The sequence below is a fragment of the Vollenhovia emeryi genome, unplaced genomic scaffold (genome assembly GCF_000949405.1).
Source record: "Vollenhovia emeryi isolate VEMERY1.0 unplaced genomic scaffold, V.emery_V1.0 DF939169.1, whole genome shotgun sequence".
In the NCBI taxonomy this organism is placed as follows: domain Eukaryota; kingdom Metazoa; phylum Arthropoda; class Insecta; order Hymenoptera; family Formicidae; genus Vollenhovia; species Vollenhovia emeryi.
In genome coordinates this window covers 1034834-1061185 of record NW_011967197.1, presented here as the reverse complement: position 1 = coordinate 1061185, position 26352 = coordinate 1034834, and the positions used below count along the sequence as shown (strand labels likewise).

Here is a 26352-nt window from a genome sequence, read left to right as displayed (position 1 = left end):
GTTTTTGGGTGATCGTGTTCACGGAATTACCGACTCAACGGTACAAAACGCCTGCGCGGATATCATCCCAAAAATGGTGGAACCATGTTTGGGGATTAAAACATGTAAATCCATCAAGGTCTCAAAGTTCAATTTTCAACCGATCCCCGTTCAATGTGCCGCGCTTCGTATAAATGAAAGTATGGATCAATTTTTCAATGCGCCACACGGAACGTGCTAAATCTCGAAACTATCGCGACGCGGCTAGGATACAATCGAATGAGATGATATTGTATCTGGTTGCGCCTACACCGAATGACGATCCCTCGCGACTATTTTATATGCGAGCCGCGTGTCGAGCGAGCATGCGAGGCTAGTCATTTCGACTGGTTACCCTACGTGCATTCTCAGTCATTTTCTCAACAAACAAAGATATCAAGATTTTCACGCGTAAAAACACTTTTACTGCATTTGCGTTACAACGTGTATAGCCATTGCACATTTATCGACCATTCCGAGGATCTCCGATACTTTTTAACAGTAAAGCTTATATTTTAGCGAAGCAAATTGGCAAAGCTAACGCCAGGACGGAGAGATCGACCCGGTAAAAGTAATTTAGTGGCCGGTCCCACTTTAAAAGTACTATCGAACTCGAAAACGATCGACTTGGTTACTTCGAAACAGTTTATACATACGGACTCAATGTGCTGGAAACGTAAACACATGCGAATTTTCGCAACCCGAGTCAAACACGCTAAATCAATGCAACACATATTTTCGTCAACGTTCTCCTCCACAGACACATCCATTAACGCTACACTGCCTATAACGTCATTTAAATGTTAATTTAATACAACTCGGATAGACACGGTAAGTCAAGGTTACCTGGTGCTTCACGAGAGATCAATTTTTCGAGACTACATTATTTTTTACGGAATGAGATCGCTGAATTATCGACGAGCCGCAATAATTACCACTCCAGGCAATTATACTGAGCATAGCTGTTAATTGTTTGGTTATTCTACATCGATATAATAGGCTGAGCATTAATAATTCTATTTGCTTAATCAACCATGACATCAAGAAGTATTTGTGTCGATGATTATGGATCGTGTATTGCACTAGGGTTAGAACAGACCACATGTCGAAGAACTAATTGATTAACTGTGCGAATAAATCATTTCGCATAGTCGCGGCACACACCAATCTATTAATTATATATATATATATATATAATAAAGTACACGAATTGTATAATTCAAGTAGTGCAGAGCTGTGATCGTTTGAAAGTAATAGAGTAATGATAAGCAACGATAGAGTAGAGAGGTGCAGGTTCAAACCCTGGCCGAGGTAAATTTTCGAAATATTGTAATATAAAAAGAATATATTTTATTTATAATTTCTTTAATATTTCTGCGTTTTTGTAATAATACAAGTGCGAGAGATGAATAAATAATTTCTAATTAATGGTAACTTGATAATAATAGTAATGAATAACTTTGAGGCGTGTTTTTTAAAGAACACCTAAACAAAAACTACGTTTGAAAAATTAAGCCACGATAATTATATCCATTATGTAAGAAAAGTCTTACGAGGAGATCTGGTTTGGGGGATTCGTTCAAAGAATGAAGCGAAGACTTTCGCAATAGAGCTTCATGGTGCAGGACTAAGTCAATTTAATCAAGTAATGCACCTAGTACACGGTGCAACTTGAATAGACCTCCAGGAAGACATTAATGGACCGCGATCTTTGTAATCTTCGTTTAAGCTATCTACCTCGATAAATACGTCAGATAAGTATGGATTTTCCGCCACGACGTAGGGACAGTGAACTTTTAAACTACTTTCTCGAAGAAGAATGACAAATCGATTTATTTTGATATTAAGTGAAGCGTTACGTCGCGTGCGATATTAAAAAATTATGAAAATCGTTTTATATCAATCAAAAAGATAACGTAATTTCGCGCGGGAAAATACTCGGGGAAAATATTTATATATATATACTTGAAATTTATCTTGCCAGAGAAACTTATATACAAAATATATTCTTGAAATATCTTTCCCAAGAAACTCGGACACGTTGCATAAATATGATAACGTAAATTTTCCGTGATTCGTGAGCGAAATAAACATATTTGTCTGCGTACACGATCTTCTTGGCGGCGCTAGATAATGCGAAGCATTAAAACGTCCCACGACTGCGCGTCACTGCGGGAATAAAAGTTTCCTTTGCCAGCTTATCGTACGCGGCATTTTTCAATGTCCTATTTGCCAGCGACGAGAGGGAAACGACTGAAAAACCGCTGCACGTAGTGAATTTGATATAATACCCCGCGCAAATGAACTTTTCTATCGACTAATTACACGCGCAGGAAATTCGCGTAAACGGCCCGGCCCAGAACGAAATAATTAAAATTAACGAGCCAATTTTTGCGCCCGTTATACTAGGGCGCGCCGAGCTGAGCGCGCAGCGTTTGATTAAAACCGAACGATTAGATGAACGGGGTCACATTTCCGTGACCTTATCAGTTACCTTAAATTGGCCCATTCGCGTCTAATTAAGCTGTTGGTAAGTTTCATGATGAAAGTGCTGTAATCGCAGCAAAATTATTGCCGTACATTCAATATGGTCTTGGCTAAAATCGCCCGTTTCAAATACGAAGACGCGTTCCTACTTGTTTCGCGAGCGCGTACCCGTTTCTTATTATTTACGTGTGTACAATGTGTATTTTATATAAAAGTCTCGTTACACAGAGCGATACGTGGGCTAAATCACATTGATAGGAAAATTGGAGGCAATTCTATATATTATATATATGTATATCCCAATAAACGTCTCACTGACAGACGCGTAATAATTTGACGTCATGAATAACGCTGTATGTACGACCACAAAACTGATTACACTCCCATTAACTGCCGATATCGATTCCACGTATACTATTGTATCAATGTGTATACGCGTGTACAGCTAATACCGCCTCATGGCTGCGTCGCAAATATGCTTTTAATATTTGCGATACATACGAGAAAATAAATTGATTTAAAAGCTTTCCAGGATAATTCCTTTATCGATTTCAACATATTGCGATATCATTCTATCAGCTATGTATGTCTCTATACTGAAACCAAGCAAATGTTTGGTTTTCAAATTGCACTTTATTGTTTTGCTCACAACGTATGATTATGTTTGTGATACTTTTGTTAAAAAGAAGAAATTGCAATATCTATAAATGGAAAACAGTAACGTGTGTAAATTCAAGATAATCGAACGATAATTGATAAACGAAACACGCTTTGGCGAATCCTTACGATATATAACATAAAATAGGGCCAATCGATACTTTCAAATTATTTCAAGTCGATTAACGCGACAAATCCATGTTATAATGTTGTAATTTTATATGAACAGTTTGTATTTCCTAAAACGTAAAAACACAATTAATTGGCTAATTTATCGCGAAAGTTTGCAGATTATTAAAAGTCTTTCGCAGACTTTTAGTAAAAATTAGAAATTTTTTCTTCGCTTGAAATACAAATGAAATAAAGATTACGTTAGAAGAGAGTTCGTTTAAGTTCGAAAATGAGCGCACTGTTTAATACAGCGTGCGTAAGAAAAACTAATTATCCGGCTCGCTCGGCAGAGCTTCCGCGTAATTATACGATCGATAAAAAAAACCTGCAGGACACTGCCTTCGAATTGTCCCGCAAGTATCGTTAATGCCTCGTTCTCGAGAATGCCGCTCAAATTCTTCAGACCATCCAAGTGTCGTTAATGCCCGCCGTATTCGCGAATAGTGTCACGCTAGAATAAGTATCATCCGTCGCGAGAGACGCGCTGCATTGTTACACGGAAAGATAAACACCATGGGCTCAATTCCATTTCACTCGGTAATTACTATTCTGTTTATTCTACTGCGAAGTTATGCGGCCGATTCTCGAACACGTGTATGGTCGATTGATGGAGAATTGGTAAGCGCTCAACAACCAACTGATGGCTGCCATTTGCCTAAATCATGTTTCGCATAAGCTGGAAACGTTCGAGAGATTTAGCCGAGCTATTGTCCGTTAATGTAGTTATAATCAATTTTTCTTCAATTAAAGCTATATCTTCGTCTCGCAGAACGAAAAGTTGTATTATGTCGTTAGTGATATTCGTTTTAAGCAAACGCGCGCTTAATAGGTTTCATTTTATATAACAATTTCCTTGAAAATTACGTCCTTCGCTAATAATTTCTAACTTAATTGCATGTATCCGTAACGTTCGATTTCCACAAGGCTTTCCCGTAAGTCTTTGATGCAAAATGTAAAACGATCTCATAGCGTGAGCAACTCGAAAGGGCGATGCTTTTCGTACACTTAGTCATTCCTATAAAATCGCGGAGCTAAGAGGGATCTTTATAGATATCTGAGTGCCAAAAGGACACACCGCTTTAAAGATTGAACACGCTTGTTAATACTGCAGAACTACTCACTGTGACGGAAATAAGGAACGAAGAATTTCTGTTAACGTGCGGCGTTCAATATTACGTTTCCATTTCGTGCATCGGCATAACGAAGAGTAAATTCAAACATTCTTTCGCACTGCTGCTGAAATTGCGCGAAGAAGTAAGAGACTTGCGGTCGTTTGCGAAAGAACGACGGCCGTTTCGTTACGATAATAAAAATTGGATTACAAGTTTCTCAATCTTCTCCGTACTACTTTTTTCATATGCAAGTGAATTTTCGTGAATATTCCGGCGATGATGTACCTAAAAACGACACCGTAGAACTCGTCGGCTTAAATTCTGAATATAATTTCAGGGGGAAAAATATGTTCCGCGGTACGGTAAGATCTGTACGAAAGAGATAAAAAAATTTCAGCTTGTTCAAAAGCGACGATTTTACGAAGTTGCGTTTGTTAAATATAATTACATAGCCTTATTTACATTCTTTAAGTAATTATTATTTTCTTAATTTAAATAAATCTTTAATTAAACAGCACTGCGGAAAATGTCTGATTAAATATAATCGGATAATCCGATTACATAATAACAGACGGACATATCCGATTAAAAATTGTATATTCGATGAAAAATGTGATTGGTTTTTCAATCAAATTTCATCGGTAACTGCATTTTATCGGAGAAATTTCATCGGATGTATCCATAATTTAATCGGAAAAATTAACCATCGGAAAGACTATTTAATTGGTTTATCCGATGAAAATTGTTCTCAGTGTACGAATTATAATAGTCTGATGTTACGTATCGTTCGAATTTAACTTGAAAGAAAACGATAAACCTAGTACGCGCTTCATCTAATTTTTATTAAAGGTGTCTGAACACAAACACGGCATATTTTAAGTCTGCGAAATATCTTAAAGCTTCCACTTTCTCTACAATGATAAAGCGTCGAAAGTAAGCGAGTGTGATACATTACGCCCGACACGCGGTAACCACGTAAACTCATCTGTAAACTGTTTGCGATCTTATCCGTACGGCCTGACCTGGGTGAAAATTTCCGTGATAACATTTTGTACAGCTGCATTGTTAATCAAAGAAAGCATCGATTAATTAACGTTTCTCGCGGCGGTTTGGCGAGAAAAGAGGGAACGCCGCCAACGTCGACTCTTGCGCGATAAACGGGACGTGCAGAGAGAGGGTTGTCGACAAAAATAAGACAAACCCCTCACTTCGAGAGAAAAGGGGGGAGTACCTTCGAATTCCAGTCAGTTCATCTTCAGGCGCAAACGTAATAAAGTGTAATTGTTACGTGGGAAAAAAAACGTGTACCAAAACGATTCGGCTTAACGCTGTGTGTATGTATATTTGTGTGTACGAATGTATATACTGTGGAAACATTTCGATCCTCCATACGTACATGTTCACCATCTGTTCACAGACGTAGAGAACAAGAACAGACGATGAATGATAGTAATAATACCATTCGCGAAAAAGCTCAAAATTATTATATACGTAGGGAAAAGAAGAGAATGTATAAAGTTTAATAATAACTTTTTATGCGCGGGGAGAAGTTTTTCTTAAAATTTATCCTGAAAATCGTGCGATCGTGGGACAACGTGGCTTTCTGAACAACTTTATGAGAGTTTCTTGAAAATTTACCATACATTTCACTAGTAAAATGTGTACTAAATATAATTACTAGTGAAACGTAAGGTAAAATTTCCATAAACTCTCATAAAATTCTTCCAACTGCCGTCTTGTCCCACGATTACAATACTTTGAGGATGAACTTGAAGAGAAAATGCTCCCCGTGTGGTTACTGATGTGTTAAACTCGCTTAAATGCAGTTCTCTTTAGCCATTTACAGAATCGTTATCGGCGAAAGCAAATTTGGCTGGTACGAGTTGGCGCGTATAGGAATCTACGTATTGGAATTTACGCGAATTCCGAACGATAATTTGGACGGAACGATAATGCATGGCGGATAGATTACAGCCGATTACGAGCACTTGAAAATTAGCGCAAACGCGAGGCGATAAATCGGCCCTTCGATGCGCATCATTTCTTCATTAAACGCGCGCGTTAGGGACCTGTCGATAATCCTCCATGAACTACATCGACGCGAGGCGCGGTTGTCTTGGTGGAACGGCTTCGCCTTCGCCATTGACATCTGGTATCCGGAGCATCGTCATTATCGCTAAAAAGACGGGCATTCCTCACCGCGCGCAATACTCTACGGCGCGCTATGTAATAAAGGGATTCCTTCGGCTGACTGGAACGCAGTTGTGGATGTCATTTCTATTTTCAAATTAGTCCTGTTCGTCTCGGCGCGATAGGCGATATAGCGGAAGAATGTGACCCGTTCTAAGTCACGGCCGAGAAGGACCGAGACGGACTTCAATTTATTAGACCTTTGCACCAGGCGCCGCGGCCGCGCTGTTGGGCAAAAAGAAAGCGAGCCCTTCGCGGTAGAATCTATATTTCATGTAGAATTAATCGTCGCTCGTCCTACGTACAATAATTAATTATACAGGATGTATCTCTCGAATCGTGAGTAAAAAAAAACAAATATTCATTCCCTAAACTATTTTTTGGTAAATCTAGAACGCCCGGTGTAATTAATTGTTACACATGTGACAAACATCGATCACCCGTGCGTAAAATATAGATGCCGCGTGAAAAATAGCGGAGCTATTAGTTATTTGCAATTTTTGCCGGGGTATTAATCATTGAATTTTTTAGCGATAAAAGGATTTCTGTGCCGCGTGAGTTTGTATAAATTCAATTACCCGTTCGCTCTTCGGCGAAAACATTACGCGACGTAATGGTAGGTAAAATAGTAGATATTTTAATGCAGGCATCGATAATCGGCGATAAAACGTCGGTTATTATATCAAACATCCTTACAATCTGATTAATGAGAATTGTGTTTATACTATTCGCCAACTGTCGCATTGTAATTTCATTCCTGAGCAATTAATACAGCGATCATAACCGATGCGCGTAATGGTCCATCGTTCGTGCAGATTGACAAACGGAGAGCAAATAGGAATAGCGATGCCGATATTTGCGTACGGCCACGATGTAAATAACGCGTATCAAAGGACGCGCATATGAGCATATAACGCTATCGAGGCTCTGTTTGGCGTGCCAAATTTGACAGGACTCGTGACAAACAGGCCAACTGCTTAATTTCTCTAGATACACCAGTGCTCTCATTTATCAGTGCAATTTCTCAGGCAAATAGTCCAATCGCATTCCATCATTCACTAATTTTTATCACGTCAATTCATATTGTTGCAAGATGATACTGTAGGGACTGATCTTAGACTTCGCGCCTCATTTCGTGTGTAAAAGCCTGTGTCCACGATGCTAGAACTTGGTCCAAGTTCCAGTTCCGAGAAATGTGTAGCCAATCAACTTGCAGCTTTTATGGAATAGCTCCAAGTTATAATAGGACCAAGTTCGAGCATCGTGGACACGGGCCTTAACGCGCGAGCGCGGATAATCGGCTGGCGTGTAATTGTACGAGCGATCGGGCGAGTGTCACGAGTCTGCTGGGCTGGTTTCGATCCGATTTTCTACTCAAATAAATTAAGTGAATTGATGAAGTTAAACTGTCAACAATCCATCAATTAAAGACTACAGTATGGAAAAGATAAAAGTGATCATCGTGTACGTCAGCGCTGTAAATCACCAAGCACCGACCGTAGGACGAAATTCTCGAAATGTAACGGCGCGTATCAAACAGGAAGTAGGCGTAAAAACAGGAAGCAAATCGTAGATAGAGTCCGAGTGACGATGTGCCATAGAAGCGCGTCGAGCCGTACACGGTTTTTTTTTATGCATTCTAACGACGGCACGGGCATAGCAATCGGTGAATTACGCGAGCTGCAATACCGTCCCTCCCGCTCCCTCCCGCGGGCCTGTTCCACCAATCCCTCGATAATTTATCGATTAAGTCGTGCGTGGAATACGAATTCCCGGTGCCTCCGGGCCCGACTCGCGGATTAAAGCGCGCGGTGCATTTGTCAAATTGTCATTACTCATTGTCAAAATATCGCGAGCGACCCCCTCCCGCCGCCCAGATAGCAGGCTTTTTTTTTTATTTTCGGCGAGTGTTGCAGAAAATCGACTCGTTCCCAAAAGGATTCAACTCCCCGATATCCGACATGCCGTCGAAAAATATCATCCGTAAAAATTCCTCCTGCCGAAAAGATTTATACAGCATGTACCCATGTCGTTTGCCAATCATGTATTCGTCATAATTACTTGTTCGTCGAAGCGATCGAGTTGTTCAGTGTATTAGTGGGAAAAGAAAGGGCACAAATGTGTTATGCTGCACCCTCAGAAAGGATTTGTTACCAAGACCAAAAATATTCTTAACCTTTGGGGAAAGAACGCGCTTCGAGTCAAACAAACGGCATTTTTCTTAATTTACCTTATAATCTCTGCGACGATAGCTACGATAGAGATAAGTACACATCGCCGTAACACTGTGAGCACGTTCGATGCACACGTAAAATCTGACTTGATACCACGGCGTACTTGGCACACAAAATAGCCTACTAAGATTGCGTTAGCTCGCCTTAACGAGCAATATCCGATATAAAATATGAATATAATGAACGTTATTCCGTACTCGTGGCTCGCGAGATACAGTAATTTATTATATTGGAGAAACGGCGGAGAGCTGCGCGAAGCGAATGGAAAAAGTGAGGAAAATAATTGCGCGGCATTAAATGCTTAAAATGTAATAATAAACGGAGCGTTAAGAAATGTCGTCGGATTTTTTCACAAAATGCAAGGTGCGTATATCGCGAAGGACGAATTAAAGTTCATCAACCGAATTGTGTCAACGCGTTTATCAATAACAGAAACACGGGGTCGGGAACGCGAGAGCATTAATAATTCGAACGTACTTTAATTGCTAATTATCTGTTACGTAACAGCACGTTGGCTAACATTTTAATGTGTTAATTATGCAGCGCGTACCCCGAAAAGCTTTGTTGAAGACTGTCGTCGCACCGGCGGCGCGGCGGCTACCGATTCACGTAAATTACCGGCGCCGGATAACCGTCGGATTAAGATCGTAGGCACGGAACTTACCCCGACGTACATATTTTGACAAGGGCAGCAAGGGTTAAGACCAAGATTTAGCTCGTCTATGTAGACATAGTCCCGCGGTCGTCAACATAGTCGATATCAGACGGGGAGCCTTTCCCGGTCGGACTCGCCTGCTCTTTATTCCAAGTTAAACACGAAGAAAAATGAACGTTCCAACGAGATGGTATCGTAATGCTAATTTATTCAATACCTACGTTAGGTGTAACGCGAGAGATTACGAAACGCGGAAGAGGGGCGCGGTAAATTTGTATCTCTGTAAAATCTCGTGTAATATTCATTTTCAAAATAGAATCTTAAGCATTGTTCTTTTCTTTTATATATGAAAAAAAAACGAATAATTCGCAGTGACAATTTTCCCAAAGTTGCTGTAAAGTTAAAAAGGCCCCCCCCCCCCGACATAACAGGAATAAATTGCTCTGTTTATTTATCGTAAAATTGAATTACAGAAGTGCTAAATGTCAGTTTTACTCGGCGCTACGTAGAAATGATGCTGGGGATGTAGTAAAAACCATGTGCGCAGCGTACGACTGCATATTACGAGTGAGAGAAGTGCATTCTTAACTAAAACTACTGAGGAACGCTGGAGAGTGCGAATTTTATTCTCGCATCCTCGGGATGCGATGTCTCCTTTTCGAGCAACGGCATCGCAATGACTTCGGAGTCACGATAGTAATTGGAGAAGACTCCGGGATTATTGGATGCGAATCGCGTTTAATGAGCACGCTGACAAACAGCCGCGCCGTTGCGTCACGGGGAAAGAAGCAACGCAAAATGCGCGGGGATCCTTCAACGGGGCGGGAATGGAGAGCGCGGGTAAGAGACGGCTAAAGATAATGTACCCCTGCATACAGATGACGTTATTAAACGGAAATCTGCAGATGGAGCGAACGCATAAAGCACTGTCTACCGTCGTTGTCTGATTAGGCATGCAACGTTTCCCACCTCTGTTCCGCCCTCGCCTCCCCCTTTTCCTCCCTGCGAGATACCGAGGGCTCTCTCTCTCTCTCTCTCGTTACGGACGCGCGGCACGCCGCACCGCGCCGCCGCCGTAAATTCCGTAAAACGATAACGGCGATTTTAACACCGCGTACAATGCAGCAATGCGCGGCAATGCAGTTCGTTCGCGGTAACGAACCCGAGCGTGGAAGCGCTTTTCTCGAATTCCCCCGTCCCGGAAATCCAACCGCGAAATCTAACCCTTTAGCAGCTGCGACTCGCGTCACTTCCGTTCACGTGATCGATAGGTAAGACGGGATGCAAATTTTCATATTAATTGCACACGCATATGCAGCGTCCTTTTAGCGTTTCTGCCATTACGCCGCGAATTGGTCAGAAGCCATAAAAATATACAAGTTGCAGGACGCGACGTATGCGGCACGAAAAAAGCGGCGTTTCTCACGACACTGTCAATAGATTGGTACTTTTATTTTATCGCTAATATACCGGAACACATTTTTTTTTTAAGGGAGAGCGCGAGGGAGGCAAAATATCGCTCATTGTTGCACGTCAATTTCGTCGAGTCATATCAATCTCGACAGGTAAACTTGCATTATCCGTTGAAAAATTCTAATTTCGCGCGACGAAAATTTTAAACGGAAATTTATTTCATATCAGCAAATTTACTCACCGATTGATGTCTTCTTCCGCCAAAGCAATATCGTGGACGCCGTCTCCATATCGTCGAAATGCAGTCCGTCCTTCCGTCCGTCCTTCCTTCCTTCCTTCCTTCCTTCCTTCCTTCCCGTCGTCGCGCGGAGACGCGGACTCGCCGGAAATTCCAAGTTCGCCGCGAGCTTCGTCCGACACTTTCATCCGACACTTTCCGGAACGCGCGATTGGTTTTCAACGAACACTCGCGTTGTCGCGACGCGCTGTAGTTCCGAGTCTACCTTAGCGGATAGCACGATGAAGAACACTCGCGGCGACGAGCGGCCACCGGTGTTCGGACACGACCGCGAGAATCACCCATCAACGTCAATTGCACGCACTACTTGACGCCCGGCACTCGGTCCGACGATCCCGACGTTCGTTCGCGCACCAAACTCACCGAAACTGACCGTCGTCGAGTAAAGAAATTTAACCGGCACGGACCGCGGTGTCACTCCGCTCCAACCGAGCCAAGATGGCAGGAACGACGCGTCGCCCGAAGAGACGCGCAGCAACTTTCACACCGTACGTACTGCGGCGTAGTTCGCGCTGCACTTGTCGTCGCCCGGAATTAACTGGCCGAATTGACTTGATGCGTCGATGAATGATCGCTGTCGCGTCTTGACACTCCCGGCGTCTCTGATCTCGTCACAACTGTCCTTTTGTTGCGCTGCTCTCGATTCTGTAATCGTGAGAATATTGCGATCAGATTTCCATTGTCGTTGCCCCGTCGATTGCTTTTCCGAGGAGATTCAGCGATCACGCGATGGTATCGATCGCCGATTATTCGCAGACAGCGATCGCGGCTTCTTGCCGTACTCCGCCGCGGACGCGTATCGAAAATAAATAATACTATATGCGGAGCGGCACGGGCCGCTAACCGACTCGATCGACCGTCGCCGAGTAAATGACTTTGCGGCGCGATCTGTTTCTTCGCCGAGTGACGTAGACCGAGCACGGATTCCAGGAAATTAGTAGCGCTGGAATGCGTAAACAACTCGGTCGAAAGCCGAGCGTCGACAAAAAAAGCGTAACGCCGCGATTCGAAAAGTGTATAGCAACGAGTCAGTCGGCGCGTATCGGTCGTGCGAGGCGGACGTTCCCGCGCGTCTTCGCGCAGCTTGCCGTGTAACGCGATCATTTCGCGCCGATCCTCGTCCGAGTGAGAAAACGTAGCACTTCCGCCCGCGCTAGTCTGATAAATAGAACGGTCGACGGAGCGCACTTTGCTCCAGCGACACTCCCGATATTCATTTATCCGCACGATTTATTCCTGTCGCGCGAAAAGTAGAAATAACGCGCGGAGCGATATCGCTTCGCTCCGAACTGCCGCGATGGCGAAGCGAGACGCGTCAAGACGAGATGGCGGGACATTATTAAAAAAGAAGGAAGGGGGAAAAAATAACAATTTCGCGCGATCTAATCCTGGAATTGATAGCGGAATTAATAATCGCAACATTTTACGTTTTAATGCTTCAATTTAGTCGGAGCTCACGCGATTATTATCGCGTTTACTCATGAATTTATAAATTAGTTTAAAACCGATTTTAATGTATATTATATATCACATATATTATACAAATATACAACCACGATCGCTTTACGCACAGATAATTCCCCCATGTTTTTCGCGACTCCCAATTCTCTACTTCGCAGGGGAATTGATTGCGCGATTGATAAAATAGGAGCGATAAGCTCGACAGGCGACTTGTAAAGCCCGTATCGGGCCACGGATTGAGATTGAGATTAGATTGAAATTTGGCCAATCGGAGCAAAGTTTACTAATCCAAAGTTTAGCGACTTTTACTCTAATTGGTGAAATTTCCACCCGATCTCAATCTCAATCCGCGGCCCGACACGGGCTTGATACCGAATAAAAGAAATATTGTTTGTTATACGATTATTCCGCTGCAATGTCGTCGTAAAGCCTACGATCGTTCCTCACGGAAGCGCGAACGGGAGGGCGCATTCGACCGCGAAGAATGTCCGCCCCGGGCATAATGTTGGTATGCAAGCGTGAAAAATTTAGTGGGCCGAGGGTGAGAAACATGCGGGCGTTTGGAAAATTTTCGAGCGACATTCCTCGTCGGGATACGCCGGATAATAATTTCACCGGTCACGCGCGCATTCGCGTATACGTCATCGTGCATATATTCCGAGGGAGCGAGTGACGGGGGAAGAGTCTTCCAAGATTAACGATTGTCCGTAAAATTTTCAGGCGGATTCCGGGCCGAGAGGACGCGCTGCCGACCGCTCGAGACGGATATCGGAGCGCGGCCTGCTTTATTTTCGCGCATCTCCTTTCCTCCGCGTGGATTTTCGCTTAACGTCGCGCGTCAAACGAAATTTGGGTCGCGCCAAGCTTTCCGTTAAGTCCGTAGGTCGATAAAATTTTAATAAATGCTAATTCACGCCAGGCCCGACGTACGGCTGATGCCCACGAAATTAAATCGTCCGCCTCCCGCGGAGAGACCGCTTCATTATGAGGCGTTGCAGCCCTCTCGAAAAGGACGTTTGCCCTTTCGCTTGATATACGCGAAATTGAGAAAAGAGGAACCGAGAAGAATAGACGAGGGCAGTATCATCAACTTTGTCGGTGGTCCAATCCTGGACCAATCACCGTCGACCATTAAGCAAGTCTTTACTTAGACGAGCCGTTTTTACTGCTCTCTTAAATCGCTCGCGACTTCTCGAAATAACACACCGCGAATCTATTGTGTACGCCTGTTTAAATCCGTCAATTGTCACTTGAACTTTTGCACAAAATATCGAAATAAGAATACGCGACGTAACGTATAGCACGATAGCGCGATAATCGCTTTACGTGGCTGGTGTCATAATCGTAAAAATGTGGAATCCCGCGTAAAGATTTCGTTTAATATCAATTTGCTTTTTGTGCCTCGCGAATAAAATAATGTAAAATTACGAGGCGTCAGAAAATTTCGCGATGCGAATTTTATTTTGAAAGCAATATTAAATCCGTATTGTTATCGCGCGCAATTGTATCGATTTTGCAGAAAGGCCGCTACATCAATCGCGATACAACTCTACTGGAAACTAATTCGTGACGGCAATTGAAAAGCAAAAGTGACAAGGATAGATATATAGCGCGAATTGTTTGTTGGTACGCGCGACAGCGGTGGTGGCGAACAATCTAAACCCTACATTCGACAGTTGTGGAACTGAAACGCCGACATGCTCGGCAAATTGTTCGGGCGAAAACATAAACGCGGCCGAATGTATTATGCCTGCGTAAGAAACACGACGTTGTTGTATGCGGACCGCAGCACCGCGATCAACATGCCACAAACATCTGTACTGTAAGCGCAGAGATAGACGAACGCCAAAGCCGTAAGGGGGTCGTCAACTATGTACATAATTTCTAACTTCTGGACTCTATCCGCTTCTGCAGCGGACGATCCGGACCGTTGGCGTCCGGAAGCGCCAAATCTCTCCGCGCACGGCGCGCGGTCAACCCCAGACACACGCTCGCCTGACGCGCGAATAGCGTCGCGCATGGGAATAGTCTCATTTCTATTTGTCTGTATGCTGCCTCATTAATAAAACGGATTGCTCAAATCGCGACGCGTTGCCGTGAAATCAGGGACGCGTATTGTAGCTAGGACAAAATAGACCGCGACTGTTGTTCCTCGTTACGCGACGAATGCTTCTAAATCGTTTAAATATTAACCCAACATGTAGATACAATATCGGTGGGTCGTCCACTCGTATCAATCTCTAGTTCGTACTTTAAGCCTTGATATTATTACGCAGGAAAACGCGTATGAAATCTCAAACGTTAAGTCTTAACCTTTACCTTGTACTTGACACTGTCGCGCTCGCGAATTCAGCGAGTCTCGACGGCAAAACGCGGAACTGAAAAGAGTGGACGGGGTGCAGTGCATCGAAGCAGTGCTTTCAGACGAAAGCCACTGCATACACGATGGCCGGTGGTGGGGAAGTGGTAGGAGACGCTCAGCTAACCGGAGTGCGCCTCCTAGCACATCCTTTACCACCGGTCACGGTGGATCCAGCGGCTGCCGTCCAAAGCGCTGCCTGGTCGGTCCCGGCTGCTCCCTGCTGCTCCCGCTGCTCCCACTGCTCCCGGCTGCTCCCGCTGCTCGATCCGGCCGCGACGCGCTGCTCCTGCCGTCTGCGAAGCGCTCCCGTGCACCGCTCTTATAAGGCCCAGGGAGAAGCAAGCGCCGACCAATCAGCGGCGCGCGGCGTTGATTGGCTGACGCCCTGGCGGTGGGGAGCCGGGGTATATCAACGGCATGCAAGAGAGCCTCGCAGCGTTGATTGGCTGACGTCCTGGTGGTGGGGAGCCCAGGGTATATAAGCGGCATGCAAGGAGCCGTGGAGCGCTGTTGCTGAGCGGTCGCCGGTGGATGATTCTTCGCCACATCGGACGGGGGATGCAGCCGGAGCCCACTGGTGCCAGGCGAGGACCGTGCCTCGTCTCTACAGCGGCGTTGGGGTAGGAGTGGGGATGGCTCTTGTGCCGCATACGTGTACGGCACGAGAGCCATGCCCACTCCTGACCCCACCACCGCTGTCGCGATGTGGTAAATGTTCTCGTCTGGCGTCAGTACCGTAGCCTCTCGCCCGGGATTTTTTCCTCTAAGATCCAAGTCCCAATTCCAAGGCCTCGATGAAAATTCTTGACATGAAACTTGGCTAGGATCTCGGCTAAAAGCTGCTCCTTCCCGGCACATCTTTCTTCCTGTTTATTTCTTCAACATGCCTATCGTTGTAAGATTCTTTTGCAAGGTAGAGTATTGAGTTTATGACAGGCCAGAGGTTTTATAAAATTGAGCGTGGCGTCCGCGTCCAACATCGACCTCCACTCGAGTGGACAGTTTCTCACGTCCGACAGTTTGGATTTAATCTGTCCCCAGTAGCAGGGAATGTAGCCTTTTTTTGTAACGACGTGATGTAGAACAGGCCTTGTACAATTCGTCAGACTAATTAATGTCAGATAACGGATTGTGATTTGACCAATCGTAGTAAAGGTTACTAATCTCAAGTTTGGCGAATTTTACTCTGAATTTCCGTCTAATCTCAATCAAGTCTGACGGGCTTTGGGACGCGCGTCGCGTTTAATTTGAATTCAATTATCTACATCTACGGAGGTGTATCTCGAATTTTTCTGTCGACTACGGCTGCGTTCGGTTTGTGAGCGCCCAAACCGAACGCAGCCTAGGTGTAACATACAATCAATTGACGATCGAGAGACAAACCGATTTGGCTTAACCTGAATGTAACTTGTCATTTCTTTTCGGCAGAAAACCGTCTAAATTCCAAATGGGGTGGAGCTTGACAGGGACGCCTTGCCAGTGTAACGGCAGTCGTGGTGCATCGACGCAAGTGCAGGAATGCGCTCCATCAAAGCAAGTCCTGCCGGCATGCCTTCCCATCATAACGGCAGTGAGGTCCACTTGTGGAGCAAGACGGATGTTCGTTTCTGTCATCATCCTCGTCTTTTTGTTGGCCGCTATATATTGGGTATCGCTGCACCAGCAAGCGAACCCCGGCGCACGTCGACCAATGAGAATTCTGCCTCAAGCTTCGCGAAATACCGCGCCAGGGCAAACCGAGGCTGCGGAAACGGCTGAGGGATGAGGTAACATAACTAATAACTCTAATTCCTTCGAAAAGGACGTGCAGGATAATTCTGTAAATCCAAGATGGAAATTTGTAACAAGAGAGATGCTCGCTCTCGTCGCGATGCTTTTATTATAATAACGCAATTCTTTCAGCGGAATAATAATTCATTCAGCTTGGAATGTCTATGTATAGAGAAAAAGATAAAAATGAATGCTTTATAAGTTTAGTCGTCGTAATTATAACTTGAAGGATACTTTTCCAATAAGAGCAGGTCCCTTTATTACATAGTACCAGTTTTGGAATCTATAATCAGCCTGGAATTATCCTGGACAGAGTTTTCAAGGAATGCATAACGCGCAAATTAATAGAATTAAATTATTATCAGAAAGTCGGTGGTGAATAAATGAAAAACCTCCAACTAGGTAATCAGCATCGAGAGAGCAAAGAAAAAGTAATCCAAAGTAACAATATGGACTTGTATTTCCAAGCAGCATACTGCATCTCATCGCCAGGCTGATATTGTATATTGCAGTAGCAGCTGCGGTACAATGTGCATATGCCGCATAAAAACAACCAATCCTGCAAATCTAATAAGCTATCTGAAAAAAATGGTGAAACGAAGAAAAACGATAATAAAACTTTTATAATATTGTATACATGCGTCGCAACGTTAATTTATCTAATTATAACGTTACGAAGCGATTAGTCTGTTCTTTTTCGGAAATCGCGAGAGGCGTGTCGCACGCCGAGGTAAAAATGGTGAGAATTAAACGGAATTAATGATTCCGCAATTTTTAATTTATCTTTTCTATTGGTCTGATCTTACAATTAACTACGCACGGTACCGTGGTATATTCACTTTCTTACATTGGTTTACATTATCTGTTAAGTATTATATACAATACAAGTGCAACGATAAAGGTAGACCTTTGAACTTAAGCATTTACTATGTATGCTGATGTATTCTATGCTGCTATCACGAATATGCGCGATAAAGTCGTGATAAGATTTTATGTACGGAATAACGCGAGGACTGCGAAACGTCAAATATAAACTAACGATGAGCGTCGAAAACAGTTTTAACTGAAACTGCCTAAACGGTCGAGTGTACGCAACATCATCCCTGCTTCTTTAAGCATGCGATTTTCAATTATGCCGTACGCAAACGGCAATTTTGCGATAAAGTCTCGTTTCATGAGTTGACGGTCCACTTCCGGGTACTCGTCTTTCGCAGCGTCTAAATAAATTTGCAAAAGATTCCAGCAAGATGCCTCGTTCCCCGACAGATTATCGTCGTCGGGCAGATTTTGGAGGAGAATGTGACCGAATAACAGAGACAGCACAACTCTATTGCACTTCTTAGGAAACTACCGGCTCTGGAAAGTGTTAGAGATGAGTGCCTTAAGGTTCATCAACCCGTTATACTGGTCGGTCAGATAAATGAAGAATGCGTGGAGGGGAGATTGTTTGAAATGTGCGACCGAGCTCGTGAGCATTTAGTCGCGATGGAACGCGCCGGGAGATACTTCGTATGAGTTTCGAGTCCGCTGATTGTATTATTCTCGGACTGCAATCTTTGTGATTACGGTAGCTACGTATGCCACCTATTTAATTATTGGTAGAAACGCTCGTTTATGTATATGTTGCATTTTGACTCGCTCTCGAGATTAAAATGTTTTTTAATTATTCCGCCGCTCGCCGACTCGTTGCACTTGGTGACGATAAACATTATTAACGCGCGCGGCACTCGTCGCGACAACGTTATTAGAACGAGCGCGGGCTCGCGTAAAAAAAAAGAACCCTCATAATTCTCGACTTTCCGGGTTTAAGCGCGCGCGCTCTCGCAGTGCCGGTGTCCTTAATTGCCGCCGTGTTTTATTACAGCGATATTATTTTCCCTTTCGCTATGGCCGACCCGGATCCTCACGCCAAGTCGGTGCAGCCGGCGGGAGAGTGCATATGCGAGGACTGCGGCTTCATAAGGCGAGTATTGATACCGGAGATGGTCCACGATCGTTATTTCTGCGAGCCCGGATCCAGGGAGTTCGTCGAGCTCGATTCCGTCGACGTGGAGCACCTCGACCGCACGAGCAGTCGCGAGAACACGTTACATCGGGCGACGGCGCGCGTAAAATTTTCAGGCGTGACACACAGCTTTCCCCTCGTTATCAAGCTGCCTAAGCCACGCGCGGATCTTCTGTCGTCCAGCCCGTTCCTCAACGAGGAGATGTTCTACAGCAAGATGACGCTCGATTACGGAACGCACGGCATCCCGAGGTGTTACCTGTCCGACCTGGGTCGATACGATCGGCCCGTTATCGCCTTGGAGGATCTGGCCGCGCGTGGTTACACGCAAGTAGATGATAAATTGAACGAGGATCATCTGAAATTGTGTGTGAAAGCTTTGGCGGCGTTTCACGGCAAGGGACTCAAGCTGAGGGCGTGTAGGTTTCCCGTTTTCAGGGAGTTCTATGCGAAACTGTCTGTACCGGCGGACTGGCTGCACTCTCGTACGAGCAATGTTAGGTGAAATTTACGTCTTGTTACGCACGGTCCATGCTATCAAACAATTGTCCTTATTTCAAATAATATAATTGTACAAAGCGAAAACGTATTTACGTCGATATACTGGTTTCTTTTTAGTAATAACGTATTGATATTATTAACGTTAATTAAAAAGATAATGTAGTTAGGAAAATATGTATCTTACGCTTGTAGAACGTTGGAAGCGCAGTTGGATAATCCTGGAGGTTCGAGTTCCTCATCGTTTTTCGCATTGGCAGCCGAGGCGGATCTCTATGAAAAAATAAAAAAAAAGCGAGACGTAACGGCCAAACTGGAGCTCAACGATTTTTGGACCATCTGCCACGGTAATTTCACGCGGAATAACTTGTTGTTCAGGTACGAGAATGGAAGGCCCAGTGACGTAAAAGTGATCGATTGGAGCACGATGAGGTACTGCTCGCCATCGATCGATTTCGGTCACATTCTCCTCCAAAATCTGCCCGACGACAATAATCTGTCGGGGAACGAGGCATCTTGTTGGAATCTTTTGCAAATTTATTTAGACGCTGTGAAAGACGAGTACCCGGAAGTGGACCGTCAACTCATGAAACGAGACATTATCGCGAAATTGCCGTTTGCGTACGGCATAATTGAAAATCGCATGCTTAAAGAAGCAGGGATGATGTTGCGTACACTCGACCGTTTAGGCAGTTTCAGTTAAAACTGCTTTCGACATTCATCGTTAGTTTATATTTGACGTTTCGCAGTCCTCGCGTTATTCCGTACATTAAATCTTATCACGACTTTATCGCGCATATTCGTGATAGCAACATAGAATACATCAGCATACATAGTAAATGTTTAAGTTGAAAGGTCTACCTTTATCGTTGCACTTGTATTGTATATAATACTTAACAGATAATGTAAACCAGTGTAAGAAAGTGGATATACCACGGTACCGTGCGGAGTTAATTGTAAGATTAGACTAATAGAAAAGATTAATTAAAAATTGCGGAATCATTAATTCCGTTTAATTCTCACCTTTTTACCTCGGCGTGCGACACGCCTCTCACGATTTCCGAAAAAGAACAGATTAATCGATCCGTAATGTTATAATTAGATAAATTAACGTTGCGACGCGCGTCACGTCACGTCAACGTAAATGTAATGCTAAATGATGGTGAAATATTCAGTTACGTTTCCTCTTGTCGATTTGCTCAAACTCGAACTGGTTTTCATTGATTTTTGATAACGTCGCAAATAAGTTTACGCCGCAGCGAGACGTGACGAACCGTTTAGGAAACGTCGTCTCCTTAAGTACATTTTCATCGGTATTTAATCAGAGAAAAGGTATCGATCTGGAAAAAAGTGGAAGTAACTTTAAATTGCGTTATATAGAGATTATCGTCGTTAAAGAAATTACTCGCTCTAATCGAATCTATATAATTAATTGGATTTATTTTAATCGGATGACGCGTGAGTCTTGGACTTTAAATGTTGAGAGAGAGAGAGAGAGAGAAATTTTCTCGCGCGCCATGTCATAACGAATTTGAAACTTTCAAGACAAAGCACAAATTGCCAAGTTTTCGCAGCAAGCGTATACGTTAGAAACGTATAGAGTTTTAAAGATGTTTGCAAAGCCGATAAAACTATCCCCCTTCGGTTTAAGACGAAATATCCATTTACGCCAACGAGTTCGGTTAAGTAACGATATAAACTATCGATAGCGCAAACTTTATTTTAACGGGGATCGCTACAACTTCAAATCTTAACGCGAGCAACGACAAGCACCGAACATCTCGTGCTTGACGCGTTTCCATCATTTACAACACAAAATCTAAATTTTCAAGTGTAATTTCCCTACATTGTGGATGAGCTCGCGCTGCGAATAGAATAATGCATTATTGATCGCGAAGGAGGACAAACGGGCACGACAGCTGCAGCCGGGATCTAAATTCGTTAAAGCAAATCAATGATCTAGCCTCTGGTACCGATGATTAATTTGCCCTGTAACGCGGCCTCGATGTCACAGGTCACGCCCTGTCAGAACGTACCCGTGCAGACGAGTCAGTATAATTTTCCAACATGTCAACAACGGCAAACCAGCACTCAGCAGATGCAAACTGCAGCATGCGGTCCGTGCTCTGGAACTTCTCAAGGTACAAAGCCGATCGTGCCAATCAAACGCTAAATTACGTGATAATTTCGTGTCTGCCGAATTACGTTAAGTGCCTTCTTAAAAATATCATTTGCATAAAGCGACGAGATCGCGGGAAGAGTAGGATTTTATTCGATAAAAAGAAGTACTTCTCTTTTTTTTTTTAATTAATTTAATTCTGTTAAATAAAGTACGCTCGCCCTGAGTTTCTCCTCACTTTTTATCCATTATTCACGTATGTCTAAAGCTACAGAGACGTCTATATATTTAGTTGTTTACTCGAAGTGGCATCAATTGGAAACTAAATAATCCTGTTTTAAATTTTAACAGTATGACGAACCAAATTCCCTTTCGCAGCTACATTAATAATATTTTTTAATAATAATAAATTACCATTAATGTTATCTGTTGTTATGGAATTTATCAATTAAAAACAATCAAACAACTCTGTCGGAAGTTCACACGGTAGATATTCCCCTGTAATTGCGTCAGTAATATTTTTGAAATGATAATTAAATGAGTAATTATTGATTTTCTTTGTTTGTTGAAAGTGGCATCAATTAAAAACCGATACGTGGAATATTGAGCTGACTTTTGATAAGGCACTTAACAACGATGTCACGACAAGAAACGCGCGCGAATGGCTGATACGAGGCTCGTTTCTCACTCTATTCCGATTGTCTATCCAGGAGGAGTCTTCACTCACGTGTGCCAGCCGGACACTTGCATAGTGACGCACCAATGTACGCCGCAGCCAGTTACGAATCTGTGTCATCCCGTATTTCAGAACCTACCGCCGGCTCATCCCGGCTGCGGCCAGCTGCCGTACAATATTTTGGAGCAGATTCGTGCGTGCGTTAGCAACGCCGCGCCCATCTTCATCCTACCCGGCCAACCATCGCCGACGATCCAGCAACAACAGCAGCAGCAGTCCGTGCCTCCTTTAGTACCTCAAACAGCGTCCTCGCCCCCAGCGGTGTATCCATCGGGCGGATTAACTTACCCCGCCGCCTGTTATCCGCCACCGCCGCCGTTCTACCCCTATCCCATGCCTCTGCCGTTCTGCGATCCGTTGATTCGCGGCCGCGAGACAGCGCCGAGTTGCGGATGCTGTCGGAGAGGCGACGTCGACGCGACGGAGATCAGAAACGTCCTACGCGCCGGCTGTCGCTTTGACGCCGCCGATCCGGACGAGCACCGTTGCACGCCCACCCTCGACGATACCATTTGCTCCAAGAGGAACTGCCCGTCCTCGATGCATCTGCAAGCTCTGGCGTCGCAGTTTCTGTCGATGCAGGGCGTTATACCGTGCGCTGCCACGCGGCTGGTGTTACGCAAAGTGCCGGGCTCAAATGTGACCACCACCATGGAGGACACAATGGCGAGGGCACAGAGGGCGATAAGCACCCTGACGAAAGATCAGTTGCTATCGGAATCGAGGCACGCGCAGCAAGTGAACGCGCTCATCAACCTGCACATGACGGCTAATCCGCCACCTAACGTCATCCCGATTCTCACGCTGGTGCAGCTCAAGATGAATCTGCTAAAGACGCAGGTCGAGGGACTTGTCAATCAGAAGCTAATGGAGATTCAGGGAGTTGGTGTGGAGGTAATAACGTAGCCTCGTTGCACAAATTTCTCTATATTTACAATACATTGAGCTCGCGTGATGTATATTTCATTTCTATCAGAGAGTAAGGAAATTATTAGACGACTCAAAGAAACTTATTGCGAAAAGTATTACCTCAGTCAGGATAATAAGTTTCTTTGATTAGAATTTGCCAGTTGGATTGTCCAATAATGTCCTCGCTTTGTTAATTATTCACCGGCGACGATAAGTCTTTATTCTTGTCATTAATTTCCCCTTTTCCCCCCATATCAAGGTAGACACCGATCTGATAGATCCCACGGTTCTCGCCCTCAAGTCCGACGCCGAGCTACGGGACCTGCTGTCGGCGCTACGGCAGAAGGAGTGCGACGAACGTGTGAACGTGAACTTTGCCCCGTACCGGTCGCAGCGGGCGATCGCGGAGACCCGGCTGAGCAACGTCCAGAATAAGATCCGTCAGGTGGAGGCGGAGTTCGATCGCAGGCGGTGCGCGATGCTGCCGGCGCCGACGTTGTCGTCGCGCGTCGTGCAACAATTCTCCAGGCCGTGTTACTCGGCGAAATTGGAGGATCCCAGGAGGCTGTACAGCATGCTGCCACATGACACCCCTTGTTCGCCAGATCCGTTCACCTACGTAAAACCTCGAAGTCCCAAGAGGCTGCTGCTGAAGCCGTGCACGGATAAACCGGAGACCGCTGCGCGACCCGTTGCCAATCCGGCAGCCGGTCAGCGCGCCGATCCTCCCAAAAATCCGGACGACGGTGGCGGTGCTGATCGCGCGAAGGAACCTCCCGCGACTCTCGTACGGCAGCGTTCCAGCACGGAGAATTGCACGTATTGCGACAGGACCACGTCGGAGGAGAGCGTCGGCGAGGCTAAAAAAAAACTTCGACCGAGGATCATCGAGATAGACGACGCGACGACGGCCAGTAACGTCGACGGAGCGGAACGCGGGGCATTGCCCTTAGTGAGGCTGCCATCGACCGTCTGCGTGAGAGTGATCGACGCGGAGAGATACGGGCAAAGCAGCGAGATCAACGGAATTCTATGCGGCGCGAAATGTTGGACGGCCGAGACGTACGTCAACGTCGCCGACTACGACGAGTCGGTGAAGACTTTAACGGAATCTGAGAGCGACGTAGTTACGCTCAGCGAGAAGATCGATGAGAGGGAGTACATTCGCGAGGCGCGAGATGCGCTCGAGATTCGAAGCCGCGACCAGACAATGGATCAGCAGAAATGTGGCAGTACGCCGAACTTGCGAGCGTTTAATAAACGAGCGGAAGACGAAATTGCAATTTTACAAAGAGATGAAACGACCAAGGAACGCAACGTTGAGATTAAAAGAGACGTCTCGTCGTCGGAAGCTGAACGAGAAGAGGTGACAGCCACGACTGCCGCGGAAGTTGCAAATGAAGATCCGATATCGAACACACGGGAACCGGAAGAAGACGGCATATGTACCTCGTCACTAAAGATTACGTTAAAACCAGAAAAAGAAAAATGCGAGAATGGACAGGAAGATAAAAACGGTGAAATCTTGCAGTCGTCCGCGTCAGTGAAAGAAAACAAGAGTCAAGTAGCAATGAGCGGAAGCGGGAAGAAAATAAGATTTCGCGTTGTCTCATTGATGACGAATATTGTGTACGACGAAAGTCATAAATGTGGAAGAAAACAAGAGATCGCAAAGGAAGTAGCAACAAGTGAAAGAGAGACGAGCGTAACCACTGATCCGGATATTGAAAAATTAAATAATCGCAATTCGATAGAAACTCTTGTAAGAACTGCCGTCGCGCACAATATTACCGGAAAAGATCACTCGGAGAATATGTTTCCAAAGGGATTGGATCTTCCAAAGCTCTGCCTCGATCATCAATGCCAAACCGCATTTAAGGAAGATAAATATGCAACCGCCGCATTGTTAAGAGCAACTGTATTTCCTCCGTTCAAAAATCTGCATAAATGTATAACAGGTATGTCGTCGGTTTCTTCAGTGCCAATATCACTGGCACATCCCTCTATATTTAGAAAGAGAAAAAGTAATTTTCCACGTTTTATAATTTGCAATGCCTTTTCATTAGTCTGCGTCAGAATATATCTTTAGAAATCGCATGGTTCTGCGCAGAATATCAAGTATAAAATAGAATTTAAATTAAAATTTTTTATTCAGATAATGAGAAAAACGGAGACGACGTAGGAACTTACCCAAGTCCGATAACGAAAGCAGAAATTACGACTACAAAACGTTTATCCCGTTGCAACGATGTCACGGAAAGTACCTTAGAAACTCGTTGCAAGAATAACGTGCCTTATCATCGCGACGTGGAATGCGAGGGAAGCTTCATTTCGAAATTCTTTTTTATCATTGGCAACCGCGTGATCGCCTTCGTCAATAAAATAATTGCAATGAACGGAAGATTGTTATACTCGATTCGTGACGCGATACTCGGTAAAAATGCGAACATTAACGTCCTCGGAAAAGACGTCCCGATATCCAATCATTCCGAATTGATTTCGAAAAACACCTCGCATTCTTCCTCTGGTGTGAATTTTAAATCTGCCAGAATTGGCAAACGTAATTTTCACGATATAAATTTCTTACGAGTTTCAACGAAAAAAGAATATAATAGAATACGTAAAATAAAACATTCAATAATTGAAGACCGGGAAAACGACACGAGATATTTATTGATCGGTACATCACGTCACAATCGCGACTCGATACTGACGCGTGATTTGGGTCAACCTTACAAAGTGCAAAAGAGTCTCTTGATACGTAGTCGATTGAAAAATTCTCTAAATTCGCAGGATTATCCGCATCCTTTTTCTCTTTTGAAACGTACTGGGGAAAATGTACTCGAATCTCGTCAAGCGAAACGTAACGTAAACGTAGGAACGATCAAAGAAAACGAAATACGCGAGCTGAAGAGTAGCGAAAAATTCTGGACATTATCGGAAATTGTAGAAACAAACGGAATTAATGGTAAAATATCAGAAATAAGGGAATATGATAACGAGTCCGAAGAACAAATTTTAAACGAATATTCGCACGACGATATTAAAAATAATAGCGTGTCTACCGTGCAAGAACGTACAGTCGTCGATAATACCGCGGCCGACAATGAATTCGTGACAAACGTTCACGATTATCTCGGATTGCAAACAGAAATAAATACGAGTATTTACGAAAATCATAGCGCATATGTTTATTGATATCTAGCAATTGATAAAGATTTAGGACAGAATATTAACGCGGTACTGACAAGTAATTA

At 44.3% G+C, this 26352-nt stretch overlaps 3 protein-coding genes across 5 annotated transcripts in view; 2 read left to right on the top strand and 1 right to left on the bottom strand.

Moving 5' to 3' along the window:
- LOC105564046 (lachesin-like) overlaps positions 1-13612 on the bottom strand; it is a 302292-nt gene extending 288680 nt beyond the window's left edge. Inside the window, exon 1 of the mRNA XM_012016137.1 lies at positions 11179-13612. The gene's annotated coding sequence lies outside the window, so the exon portion shown is untranslated. The remainder of the gene's footprint in view (positions 1-11178) is intronic.
- Positions 13613-16743: 3131 nt separating this feature from the next.
- Positions 16744-20333, top strand: LOC105564040. 3 transcript variants are annotated; one of them, XM_012016129.1, is made up of 3 exons: positions 16744-16824; positions 18693-19334; positions 19527-20333. In XM_012016129.1, the coding sequence occupies exons 1-3, from the start codon at positions 16820-16822 to the stop codon at positions 20032-20034; spliced, it is 1155 nt and encodes a 384-aa protein (XP_011871519.1). In that variant the 5' UTR covers positions 16744-16819; the 3' UTR covers positions 20035-20333. The 3 variants fall into 3 exon arrangements, with proteins under 3 accessions (XP_011871519.1, XP_011871520.1, XP_011871521.1); XM_012016130.1 differs by lacking the exon at positions 16744-16824 and adding an exon at positions 18313-18395; XM_012016131.1 differs by lacking the exon at positions 16744-16824 and adding an exon at positions 18313-18403.
- A 71-nt stretch (positions 20334-20404) lies between these two features.
- LOC105564041 lies at positions 20405-26324 on the top strand. Its single transcript, XM_012016132.1, has 4 exons — positions 20405-21472; positions 22161-23080; positions 23355-25053; positions 25251-26324. Exons 1-4 carry the CDS (start codon positions 21307-21309, stop codon positions 26291-26293), a joined length of 3828 nt encoding a protein of 1275 aa, XP_011871522.1. The 5' UTR covers positions 20405-21306; the 3' UTR covers positions 26294-26324.
- The last annotated feature ends 28 nt before the right edge of the window (positions 26325-26352 follow it).

Bases quoted from the DNA above. Each gene is read 5' to 3' on its own strand.
- LOC105564041 (XM_012016132.1), top strand. From the start codon at position 21,307: ATGATTAATTTGCCCTGTAACGCGGCCTCGATGTCACAGGTCACGCCC. The intron at 23,081-23,354 runs GTAATAACGTAG...CCCCATATCAAG, and splicing joins TTCAGGGAGTTGGTGTGGAG to GTAGACACCGATCTGATAGA. The intron at 25,054-25,250 runs GTATGTCGTCGG...TTTTTTATTCAG, and splicing joins TCTGCATAAATGTATAACAG to ATAATGAGAAAAACGGAGAC.
- LOC105564040 (XM_012016129.1), top strand. The intron at 19,335-19,526 runs GTGAAATTTACG...TTACGCTTGTAG, and splicing joins TCTCGTACGAGCAATGTTAG to AACGTTGGAAGCGCAGTTGG.